The following is a 13,159-nucleotide window of genomic DNA, read 5'->3' on the forward strand; positions in this document are numbered from 1 at the left end:
GTCAAGAAAGCAGCAGTCCTCAGAACATAAGCTATTTTGATATATGGCACTGTTTGTAGGTTAGCCTAATTACTTGATTACAGATTTTCAGAATGTAACCTGTGCTCTAATTAATGGTCTACTGTACAAAACCATGTGGATCATGCTGTGCAAATTAAAGTTTCAAAGTTTTTTTGTTGAAATTCAGATGATAAATTAGACACATATGCAACTCTTGGGTATCTTTATTGAGGAAATGTTTCGCCACACAGTGGCTTCATCAGTCCATACGTAGGAGAAACTTGAAGAACAGGAGGAGAATGAGGTAATCAGTCCCTCAACCTTGAGTCGATGTGTTCAGTCCATCAATCTATTCAAGACTGATTGATGGACTGAACACATTGACTCAAGGTTGAGGGACTGATTACCTCATTCTCCTCCTGTTCTTCAAGTTTCTCCTACGTATGGACTGATGAAGCCACTGTGTGGCGAAACGTTTCCTCAATAAAGATACCCAAGAGTTGTATATGTATCTAATTTATCAACATGTCGGTTCTCTGAACCATTCATCTACAAATCTGAAATTCAGATGTTGACATCATAACTACATTTGATATACCACTTTCCCTACTGATGGTGTTTCTATTTACCTATTTATTTTCAGACAACAGGGTACTGTTATCTTATTCTTTCTTTCTATTTTAAGTTTCTTTCCTTTAACTTTTTTGCTGGTACAAAGTTGATGATGATAATCCTCATTTACTGTCATGAGACTTAACACCTAAGGCATCTGACAGATCTTCAGTAAAACTGTGTTGCCATTGCTACCTCATGGAAGGGTAGGTCCCATGAGGAGTAAGACATGAAGATATACACTGACAGATTATCTTCAATCAAGGATGGTAAAAAAAATATTTAATCTGCATTCAACTAATAATGTAATACTATATTAAGCTCAATATTCATGAAAATCCATAGTTCATAAGGTACATTACATTATACTAAAACATAATAAAAATAAAGAGAAAAAGAATATTAAAAGGTGATACCAAAATGAAATATTTTGCTTAAATGCTGAACATGATTAAACTAGTATTTAGTCACAGCCATAATACCAACTTACCTCATAATTTGTAATATTTTAAAATTAAGAATTAAACTAAGTCTGCCCGAAATGCCTAGCCATGCTAGGTGTTCTAGTGGTACCCTCTGTAATTATTATTTTACTACATGTAAACCACACAATAACCAAATTCTGTAAACTCAGCATTGTAATCCTTATAGAGAATAAACTTTGAATTTGAATTTGAGAAGTCGTCTTTGGGGTTATTAATTCAGGCTACTTAAACACAGCCACATAAATCATGTTTCCGCTATAGAGTCCTTCCCTACAGCATAAACATATACAGTAGTCCCTTGAGTTACGGTATAATCCGTTCCAGTGGACATATTGTATCTCCGACCCCAAAATACATGTTTTTCTGGTAACCCATTCCAAGACCTCAGAAGTGCAGCTTTTACTATACTTTGTACACTATCAGATATAACTTGCAGGCACTATCTTCCTTCAACTGCTTCTTTCTTAGCTTGTCTTAACCAGTCTTTCCATCTTCAATAATTTCTTTGCCTTATTTTTACTAGCTTAGATTCATCAGCCACTTTAATATTATTTATTATTTCTATCTGCTTGATAACAGCAGAGATGGTTCTTTGTGGAAAGCATACTCACTCACCATTGCACTAATTTCTTGCTTGATCTTCAGAGAAATGACCTCTTCACTGTGCACTTTAGGGACCATGATAACTTGTTAATGCAAAAGATGATGTAATTAAAACAAATGCAGTCATGAGTGAGAAAATACTCTTAATAGTTTCAAACTGAAGAATAAACAAATAAACAGTAGTACAAACTCTGCCATTGGCTGAAATGCTATCATAGACATATTCAACCCCATTGCTGATTGGCTACTAAGCCATCCTCACAGACCTCTACTCCTACTGGGTTAGACACTGTTAAGTGGCAAGCTACCAGATCACTGGTTGCCTGAGAGCATTTTGGGCAACTTATGTTAATCTTGTTTCCCAGGATGTGACCCATCATATGCATGTCGTATCTCTGATTTTTGACCGTAACTTTAAACAAAATTCCTCTACGAGGATAAATTGAAACTCCGTATCGTAATATCACCTCATCGTATCTCCAGGGACCACTATAAAGTATATTAAAAATGTATCAATGCATTTTTATAAACAAAACATTTTTATAAAAGTTAAATCTTAGAAAGAGTAATAATATACCCGCACTGTGTAGATGCTGGAGAATTAGGGGCAGATTCAGAAATAAGCGGAGAAGAGGAGCCTACAAACTCGCCACCAGAGATTATCGGCATCCTGTTCACTGCAAAGCTGCCTTCCTCCTCACTCACCCAGTCTCTGAGAAACCAGAAATATATTAGTATAATACAGAAAAAGAGTCAAACCTATACTGTATAAAGAAAATAATGAGTTGACATTATGTGTTACACCTCTCAAAACATGCACTTCTAAGGAAGGGGTGGGTATGATGCGGTCAGACAGTAGTATTCTTATGAAATCAAAACAATTCTGGAAACAGTGATTTAATGAATAATGATGAATGTGTTTTCTTCTTTGGATCACCCTGCCTTAGGAATCAACCATTTTGTGTGTGTGTGTGTGTGTGTGTGCGTGCACACGTGCGCATGTGTGCGAGCATGTGAGTGAATGTGCATATGTGTGTGCGTGTGTGTATGTGTGTGTGTGTGCATATGTGCGTGTGTGCGCATGTGTGTGTACGTGTGTGGTAAACCTACTTGCTGTCTTGATTTTCACTGTGGTCCTCTTCCTCCTGATCTTTCTTGTGAAACTTTTTTTCCAGTTCAATATCCTGTTCAGTGTCATCATTTTTTTGCAATTTAATTAACGATTCATCAGCAGAAGTCTTCCTTTTGCTATCTAAATCATCTTCATCTTCTTGTTTTTCCTTGCAGATCACCAAATTTCCCATTTCAACATGTTTCTCCTGTTCGGTTTTTTTGCAGTCAAGCTCAGGCTTCTTACAATCTTCGTTCCTAACGGAGTCACACGTACTGAGGTTTTCTTCCTTGAGGTCTTTGTCATCACACTTGAATGATGTAGAGTTTTCAAAGTGCTTAATATCTTCATCTTTATTCCCGTTTTTTTCTTTGTCATCGTCCTCATACTTTTGATTTTTGTCCTCAAGCTTAGCTTCATCTTCAGCATCAGCAGTCTTCTCTACCTTTTCATTAACCTTCTTCAAATCTTTCTTCAAAATTCCTGCATTTATCTCTTGTGTGACCTGAAATATACAATAAAGGTTACCACACACTGTCAGCTTGAATTAGTATCACTTGTCTAAATTAATGGATCTAGAACTAAGTGTCATGATTTAACCCATACACTAAGTACAATATTTGTACAGTATTTCCCCTGCTCTTCTTCACCAATGTCATTCTGCAAGAAAAGTTTTAATTTCATTAAAATGATTTTCCCCATCTTGAGAGAACCATATACAGTGGAACCTTGGCTTACAAACTTAATCCATTCTGTGATCTTGTTAGTATCCTGATTTGTTCGTATGCTGAGTCAATTTTCCTCATTTAATTGAAAAGCCATTAATTCGTTCCAACGGAATTCCAGCTCTCAGAGGCAGGAAAAATTCACTTTATTATAATGCTAATATCAAATCTATGGCTTATTTATCTATCACAATTGATGTAATTTGACATTATAAACAATATTAATAACATAGAAACCTAATATATACTCTACAATGAATAAAATATATCATTATGTGACAAGTGGAGGCGGCCATAACCGCTCCCACATTGTGGTATTCATTGCCATCTAGTGATGGCCTTTTGAAGCCATCTATTATTGTAATTATTATAGTACATTATTATTATTATATGTATTACAGTATTATTATTATATATTACATTATTATTATATTAAATTATTAATATAATGGGGAAGCACTTGTGGGGGGTAGGGGATGGAAGGTATTCAGGCTTAATTTAGGGAACTGGAACACAGATCCAATTCCCTAGATCAAGAGCCCCTCACCACGTACATACTACTATTACTAATAATAATTATAATAATACGATAGTAATAATAATAATAATAATAATAATAATAATAATAATAATAATAATAATAATAATAATAATAATAATAACAGTAATGCGAATTTTCAAAAGGCTGCCAGTAGTCGACACCACCATCAGCAAAACATCGGTAACCACTACTTTTCACCTGTCTACACTTAAGTAATCTACACCTACCATCCGACTTATGACCGAGTTCGGTTCCGAGAAACCGGTCGTGTCGAAATGGACGTAAGTCGAACTTTACTACTGAATATCAGCAAAACATTTTTGTAATGACTTTATTTTATTGTTTTATTTTGGTATTTCATATTTTACTTTACTTTTTATTCTGTTAGTACTGTATTTTATACTGTAAGGTTTAGGATAAACACTGTGTACAACACAAATAGCTGTTTATTTCCCAGAAATTTGGCATAAAACACACGGTCCTAAGTCGAGTGGTCGTAATTCGAGCAGGTCGTATGGTAGGTGTTTAAGTATTAAGTTAAGTCTGCCCAAAATGCCTCGGTATGATAGCGACTTTCTTTGCTCCAATCATATTATGATATGTAAACACACATTGTAACCTTTACAAAGAAATAAATATTTTATTTCTATATTTAACCCTTAAATGGTCCAAACGTATATGTACATATTTTCAACATTTGAAAGTATGTAAAAAATGTACATCTTTTTTTTTTTTACATTTGAAAATGTGTAAAAAACTTTTATCTACATTTTTTTTTTTTGTTATATTTGAAAATATGTAAAAAACATAGATCTACTTTTGGAGCACTACGGATTTGAACGTCGATCTATTTGGACCATTTAAGGGTTAAAGAACTTCCCTTGAGGAGGAAGTACGCATCCTGAAATTTCGTTCTTATCCAGAAGCAAAAAATCTACCAAATGACGGTTCGTATCCTGAAAAGTTCGCATGGAGGGGCATTCGTAAGCCAAGGTTCCACTGTACAGTAATTTCAATAATATACCAATAAAATTTTTTTAACACATTGGCTGTCTCCCACTGAGGCAGGGTGACCCGAAAAAGAAAGTTTCACCATCATTCACACTATCACTGTCTTGCCAGGGGTGCGTAGATATTTTTTTTTTTTTAACAAGTTGGCCGTCTCCCACTGAGGCAGGGTGACCCGAAATGAAAGAAAATCCCCGAAAGGAAAATACTTTCATCATTCAACACTTTCACCTCACTCACACATAATCACTGTTTTGCAGAGGTGCTCAGAACACAACAGTTTAGAAGCATATACGTATAAAGATACACAACATATCCCTCCAAACCGCTAATATCCCGAACCCCTCCTTTAGAGTGCAGGCACTGTACTTCCCATTTCCAGGACTCAAGTCCGGCTATATAAAAATAACCGGTTTCCCTGAATCCCTTCACTAAATATTACCCTGCTCACATTCCAACAGATTGTCAGGTCCCAAATACCATTCATCTCCATTCACTCCTATCGAACACGCTCATGCACGCCTGCTGGAAGTCCAAGCCCCTCGCCCACAAAACCTCCCTTACCCCTTCCTTCCAACCTTTTCAAGGAAGACCCCTACACCGCCTTCCTTCCCCTACAGATTTATACGCTCTCCATGTCATTCTACTTTGATCCATTCTCTCTAAATGACCAAACCACCTCAACAACCCCTCTTCAGCCCTCCGACTAATACTTTTATTAACCACACCTTCTCCTAATTTCCACACTCCGAATTTTCTGCATAATATTTACACCACACATTGCCCTTAGATAGGACATCTCCACTGCCTCCAACCGCCTCCTCGCTGCTGCATTCACAACCCAAGCTTCACACCCATATAAGTGTGTTGGTACTACAGTGGACCCCCGGTTAACGATATTTTTTCACTCCAGAAGTATGTTCAGGTGCCAGTACAGACCGAATTTGTTCCCATAAGAAATATTGTGAAGTAGATTAGTCCATTTCAGACCCCCAAACATACACGTACAAATGCACTTACATAAATACACTTACATAATTGGTCGCATTCGGAGGTAATCGTTATGCGGGGGTCCACTGTACTATACTTTCATACATTCCCTTCTTTGCCTCCATAGATAACGTTTTTTGACTCCACATATACCTCAACGCACCACTCACCTTTTTTCCCTCATCAATTCTATGATTAACCTCATCCTTCATAAATCCATCTGCCGACACGTCAACTCCCAAGTATCTGAAAACATTCACTTCTTCCATACTCCTCCTCCCCAATTTGATATCTAATTTTTCTTTATTTAAATCATTTGATACCTTCATCACCAAACAGCAACTATCCCCATCCCTTTAAGAGTGTAGGCACAGAACTTCCCACCTCCAGGACTCAAGTCTAGCTAACTGGTTTCCTTGAACTCCTTCACAAAATGTTACCTTGCTCACACTCCAACATATCAGGTCCCAAAAACCATTTGCTTCCATTCACTCCTATCTAATATGCTCACACATGCCTGCTGAATGTCCAGGCCCCTCACACACAAAACATCATTTATGCCCTCCCTCCAGCCTTTCACAGGGTGACCCTTACCCCACCTCTCCAATATAGATTTATGTACTCTCCAAGTCAAACTATTTTGCTCATTCTTTAAATGTCTAAACCCCCTCAGAGCCCCCCTCCCATCTTCCTTCTCAGGCCTCTGGATAATACTTTTAGTAACCCAGAACCTCCTCCTAAGAGCAGAATATTCTTTTCATTTTTGACTTAAAACAGTATCTAGTATATTTAAACAAAATTTAGTACTGTATATACAGTACATGGGATATCCTCATTTTTCAAAAGTCTTTTGATGCTTCTGCACCACAGAAATATTTTATACAGCATTCAATTCCTTTAAAATACTTAAAAACATGTGAATATACATTTTAATCTTATTATGATCACTGCATACCTGTGATTTACTCTCTTTCAATGTTGATTCTTCAGGTTTTTCCTCTACAATTTGGGTTTGTTGGTTTTCTTGCTTAGTATCTTCTGTCTCTATGTCGTTTATTTCATTCTTTCCTATCACCAACTTGTCAACATCCTCCATAATATCCTCTCTGGCTTCTATTATGCAATACAAAATCATAATGCATAGATGGGTATATAAAACAAATATTAAAAGCAAAAAGTAGACATCGTCATAGTTATTTCTACATTATAAATCTGGGCAAACAACTTATGAATCATAGCAACACCAATGCCCAAATAAAAGTGTCTTTCTTGCTAGTATACTAATACTGCAGTGGCTAGTCTTTTTTACTAGAAGTCAAGTAAAGTATTAGTTGACAGCAATAGTAAGGACATCAGGCATAAGTGATCATTTTCATAAATAAGAGTTTTAAATATACAGCTCGGATCCATTAACTAATAACTGAGTCCGTGATGATTAAATGAGTTTTTTAATGTGCCTGTACAAAGATTTGGTCAGAAACTAGGCCATTAACTAGGTAACTCCAGGTTAAGGTCTTATAACAATTTTCAATAAAAATCAAGCTCAGTGGGTCTCAAAAAAGTAGTGATAAAAGACACCTAATGAATGCTACATAAAGAATGTACAGGTCTTCCATCACAAATCCGGCATCATTGGGACCTGTAGTGTGCCGGATTACTGAGTTTGCCGAATTACAGAGTGGTTAGGTTAGAATACACTTAATAAAATTAACCATCTTGACTTACACAGTTCATTGAACATCGGCAAAAATTGAACATTTCCGCTATTTTGAGCTCAATTTCAAGGTACTTTTCGTCATGAAAGCAATCAAAATCATGTCTATTTCTGTAATATATCTTCCATTCTATCAAATGAGTCCAAAAAAATGAGAATACAACCATTAAAACAATACAAAAATATACTGCAAAGAGGCGGCTAATGGCTGAGAAGTGAACTCCCTTATTTATCGTCCGTCTTTTTTATTTTTGTTGTACATTAAGAAGCATCTTTCCATCATACATTGCCCAAGTTTCAATGAGATAGCCCAACAAACAACCGAGAAAAAAAATATTTACCAAAAATCATATATGGCAAGCCCAAGCCAGGTACTGGAAACAAGTCACTTTGTCTGACTTTTCTGGGTTATCCTAGGTTCTCTATACATAGACTGCTATGTATGATAATCTATGTAACTATTTGTGTATACCTGAATAAACTTATTTACTTCTAGTCTGGCAACTGAGTACAAGAAACCGCCCATTCACTTATTTCAACTACCCAATAAAGTGGTCAGAAATTGGCAATTTGGCTGATTTCACACAAATTTCAACAGATGCCTATTTCAAAATAGGGTCCAGAATAAACAATGCAGACATTCCTGGCACTAAAATAACATTTTCTCTGTTCATTAGTCACGGCTACAGGCCCCTTTTATATTACTCTTGTTTACCATTTGGAATTTTTATTCACAAAAAAAAAAAAAAATAGAAGATTTACTGTTATGCAGACTACTGCATTATTGTAATAATTGTATAAATAATGTCAATCCATTCTTGACTCCGTACTGGAAATTAGACTGGCAGGCGGACAGGTATTGGACGGTGACGTCATTTGTTTACTCTTGAGCTTCGCTAAAGAATAGAACATTTTTGCTACTGTGAGCGCAATTTCAAGGTACTTTTTGTCATGAAAGCAATCAAAATTATATCTATTTCTGTAATATATCTTTCATTCTATCAAATGAGACCGAAAAAATGAGAATATAACCATAACAACCATACAAAAATATACCGCTAAGCGGCCGCTAATGGCTGAGAAGTGAACTCCGCTATTTATGGTCTGATTTCTTTCATTTTTGGTGTACGTGAAGAAGTATCTTTCCATCATATATTGCCTAAGTTTGAATAAGAAAACTCAACAAGCAATTGAGAAAATAATAAAAATATAATAATAATAATAATAATATCTTTATTTACTACACGCACATGTACAAGGTATACAGGCCTAGCTGACATCAGTGACATACTACTGTATAGAAAGGCACTTGTTATGCCGAGTATTTCAAGAAAATTAGGTCAGTGTCCCAGGATAACACCCACACTAGTCGACTAACACCCAGGTACCCATTTACTGATGGGTAAACATAGACAACAGGTGTAAAGAAACACGCCTAATGTTTCTACCCTGGCTGGGAATCGAATATTTACCAAAAATCATACATGGCTAACCCAAGCCAGGTGCTAAAAATAAGCCACGTTGACTTTTTTGGGGTTATCCTAGGTTCTCTACACATATGCTGCTATGTGTGATAATCTATAGAGAGAAAATAACTTTTTTGTTTCATGTTTATGGTGGAGTACGAGTGTATATCATAGTTAGCCCTGTGCTATACTCTGTTTTCTCTAATATAAGCCACCAAGACAGGGATAGGAGAATGGTATTTGTTTACCATATCCTCTTCATAACTCTGTCGAACTGCTCGGTGTTATGCCAAATATTATTCATTCTGGAGTATTTAACATGTTTTATATTATTTATATTGTTTCTTATGTCATATTAGATCAATTGTGATAGGCAAATAAGCTGTAGTGTTCATATTAGCGTAATAAAGCATATTCTCCTGCTTCATGAGACTGAGCTCATGACAACTGACAGTGGCTTCAAAGCCACCTTATCTTTAATGGATAATGTACTGTGTAGGTGCTTTACATAATGAGAAGCATTTCTTTTATTCATTGGAACCATGGCTAGGGCTAAAAGTAAGCAGGTTAAAACAAAATGGAGAAAAAGAAATTGGAATGACTTATGCAACAAGTAGCGCCACCAAACAGTACCAGCAGGTTGGTGTGGCGACCCTGGAAATTTGAAATTATGCTAGCCAAAATTAGTGCCGAATAACTGAAGGAACCAAATGACTGATTGCCGGATTTGTGATGGCGGACCTGTAGTGCCTAGGGCCCAATAGGTATCCTAATTTACTCAGAAAAATATGAAGTTGCCACACACAGACAAAAAATAAGGGACTAATATGTACAAATGCATATTTCAAAAATACTTTTACTAATTTTGCATCACTTGTAAATGGTATGAGATTTTAGATGAAAAATAAAATGGGTTTTATGTCTTCTTGATTGCCTAACTGATGGTTTGCTATAGATTTTACAACAATTTCAATGTTGAATATGATTGATAAACATTGTCCAAAAGAGGTCAAATAGTGACTCAGATAAGATCTAGATGACAAAGCATAGAGGAAAATAGATGACAAGATACTTGGCCTACATACTCGATAACAATGCTAGAAATACATAAAAGCTTTATTACTTTTAAACAGTACAGTAATACCTTGCATAGTGTGATTTTGAGCAGTATGGGTTTTGGTATAATATGGTTTATAAATTTAATAGAACAGCAAAGTGCACACACACGCACAGGTGGATAAGAGGGCCATAAGCTCACATCCTACCCTAGCGGTTACCTCTATTTCCTCCCTCCCCCCATTCCTTTATTTTGTAGTAGTAGGTTGGTAGACAGCAACCACCCAGGGAGGTACTACCGTCCTGCCTAGTGAGTGTAAAACGGAAACCTATAATTGTTTTACATGATGGTAGGATTGCTGGTGTCTTTTGTCTGTCTAATAAACATGCAAGATTTCAGGTATGTCTTGCTACTTCTACCTACACTTAGGTCACACTACACATACATGTACATGTTTATTTATACACACTCATCTGAGTTTTCTTTGATTTTATCTTAATAGTTCTTGGTCTTATTACTTTTCCTCTTATATCCATGGGGAAGTGGAATAAGAATCTTTCCTCTGTAAGCCATGTGTGTTGTAAAAGTCAATTAAGATGCCGGGAACAATGGGCTAGTAACCCCCTTTCCTGTAATAATTACTAAAAAGAATAAGAAGAAAATTGTCGAAGTGGGAAGTCTGAATGTGCGTGGATGTTGTGCAAACGACAAGAAAGAGATGATTGTGGATGTTATGAATGAGAAGAAGCTGGATGTCCTGGCTTTAAGTGAAACAAAGATGAAGGGGGTAGAAAAGTTTCAGTGGAGAGGAATAAATGGGATTAGATCAGGGGTTTCAAATAGAGTTAGAGGTAAAGGAGGAGTAGCAATAATGTTGAAGGATAAGTTATGGCAGGAAAAGAGGGGCTTTAAATGTATTAATTCCAGGATTATGTGGAGTAAAATAAAGGTTGGATGTGAAAAGTGGGTTATAGTAAGCGTATATGCACCTGGAGAAGAGAGAAGTGTAGAGGAGAGACAGAGATTTTGGGAAATGTTGAGTGAATGCGTGGGGAGTTTTGAATCAAGTGTGAAAGTACTTGTGGTTGGGGATTTCAATGCTAAAGTGGGCAAAAATGTTGTGGAGAGAGTAGTAAGTAAATTTGGGGTGCCAGGAGTAAATGAAAATGGGGAGCCTTTAATTGAGCTATGTGTTGAAAGAGGTTTAGTAATAAGCAATATATATTTTATGAAGAAGATGATAAATAAATATACAAGGTATGATATAGCACGTAATGAAAGTAGTTTGTTAGATTACGTATTGGTGGATAAAAGGTTGATGGGTAGGCTCCAGGATGTACACATTTATAGAGGGGCAACTGACATATCGGATCATTATTTAGTTGTAGCTACAGTTAGAGTAAGAGGTAGATGGGAAAAAGAGGAAAATGACAACAACAAGTAAGAGGCAGGTGAGAGTGTACAAACTAAGGGGGGAGGAAGTTCGGGAGAGATATACGCAACTACAGTGGACCCCCGGTTAACGATAATTTTTCACTCCAGAAGTATGTTCAGGTGCCAGTACTGACCGAATTTGTTCCCATAAGGAATATTGTGAAGTAGTTTAGTCCATTTCAGACCCCCAAACATACACGTACAAACGCACTTACATAAATACACTTACATAATTGGTCGCATTCGGAGGTGATCGTTATGCGGGGGTCCACTGAATTGGCAGAAAGGTGGACTGTTGCAAGTATGAGCAGTGGGGGGGGGGGGGTTGAAGAGGGTTGGAATAGTTTTAAAAATGCAGTATTAGAATGTGGGGCAGAAGTTTGTGGTTATAGGACGGTGGGTGCAGGAGGAAAGAGGAGTGATTGGTGGAATGATGAAGTAAAGGTTGTGATAAAAGAGAAAAAGTTAGCTCATGAGAGGCTTTTACAAAGCAGAAGTGTTATAAGAAGAGTAGAGTATAAGGAGAGTAAAAGAAAGGCAAAGAGAGTGGTGAGAGAGTGCAAAAGGAGAGCAGATGATAGAGTGGGAGAGACACTGTCAAGAAATTTTAATGAAAATAAGAAAAAAATTTGGAGCGAGTTAAACAAGTTAAGAAAGCCTAGGGAACAAATGGATTTGTCAGTTAAAAACAGAGTACGGGAGTTAGTAGATGGGGGAGAGGGAAGTTTTGGGTAGAAGGCGAAAATATTTTGAGAAACTTTCAAATGTTGAGAAACTTTTAAATGTCGACGAAGAAAGGGAGACGGTAGTTTCATGCACTAGACAGGGAGGTATACCATCTTTTAGAAGTGAAGAACAGGATGTGAGTGTGGGGGAGGTGCGTGAAGCATTACGCAGAATGAAAGAGGGTAAAGCAGCTGGAACTGACGAGATCACGACAGAAATGTTAAAAGCAGGGGGGATATAGTGTTGGAGTGGTTGGTATTTTTGTTTAATAAATGTATGAAAGAGGGGAAGGTACCTAGAGATTGGCAGAGAGCATGTATAGTCCCTTTATATAAAGGGAAGGGGGACAAAGAGATTGTAAAAATTATAGAGAAATAAGTTTACCGAGTATACCAGGAAAAGTGTACGGTAGGAGTATAATTGAAAGAATTAGAGGTAAGACAGAATGTAGGATTGCGGATGAGCAGGGAGGCTTCAGAGTGGGTAGGGGATGTGTAGATCAAGTGTTTACATTGAAGCATATATGTGAACAGTATTTAGATAAAGGTAGGGAAGTTTTTTTGCATTTATGGATTTAGAAAAGGCATATGATAGAGTGGATAGAGGAGCAATGTGGCAGATGTTGCAAGTATATGGAATAGGTGGTAAGTTACTAAATGCTGTAAAGAGTTTTTATGAGGATAGTGA

At 36.7% G+C, this 13,159-nt stretch overlaps 1 protein-coding gene across 2 annotated transcripts in view; it reads right to left on the reverse strand.

Moving 5' to 3' along the window:
- Positions 1 to 13,159, reverse strand: part of LOC128694267 (bromodomain-containing protein 8) — a 142,086-nt gene that overhangs the window by 19,173 nt on the left and 109,754 nt on the right. For both annotated transcript variants that reach the window (XM_070093577.1, XM_070093576.1), the window contains exons 12-14: positions 7,031 to 7,188; positions 2,811 to 3,316; positions 2,278 to 2,412 (exon numbers count right to left, since the gene is read on the reverse strand). In XM_070093577.1, coding sequence (XP_069949678.1) covers positions 2,278 to 2,412; positions 2,811 to 3,316; positions 7,031 to 7,188 — 799 coding nt within the window. The remainder of the gene's footprint in view (positions 1 to 2,277; positions 2,413 to 2,810; positions 3,317 to 7,030; positions 7,189 to 13,159) is intronic.

Source organism: Cherax quadricarinatus, chromosome 43, assembly GCF_038502225.1.
Source record: "Cherax quadricarinatus isolate ZL_2023a chromosome 43, ASM3850222v1, whole genome shotgun sequence".
NCBI classification, from domain to species: domain Eukaryota; kingdom Metazoa; phylum Arthropoda; class Malacostraca; order Decapoda; family Parastacidae; genus Cherax; species Cherax quadricarinatus.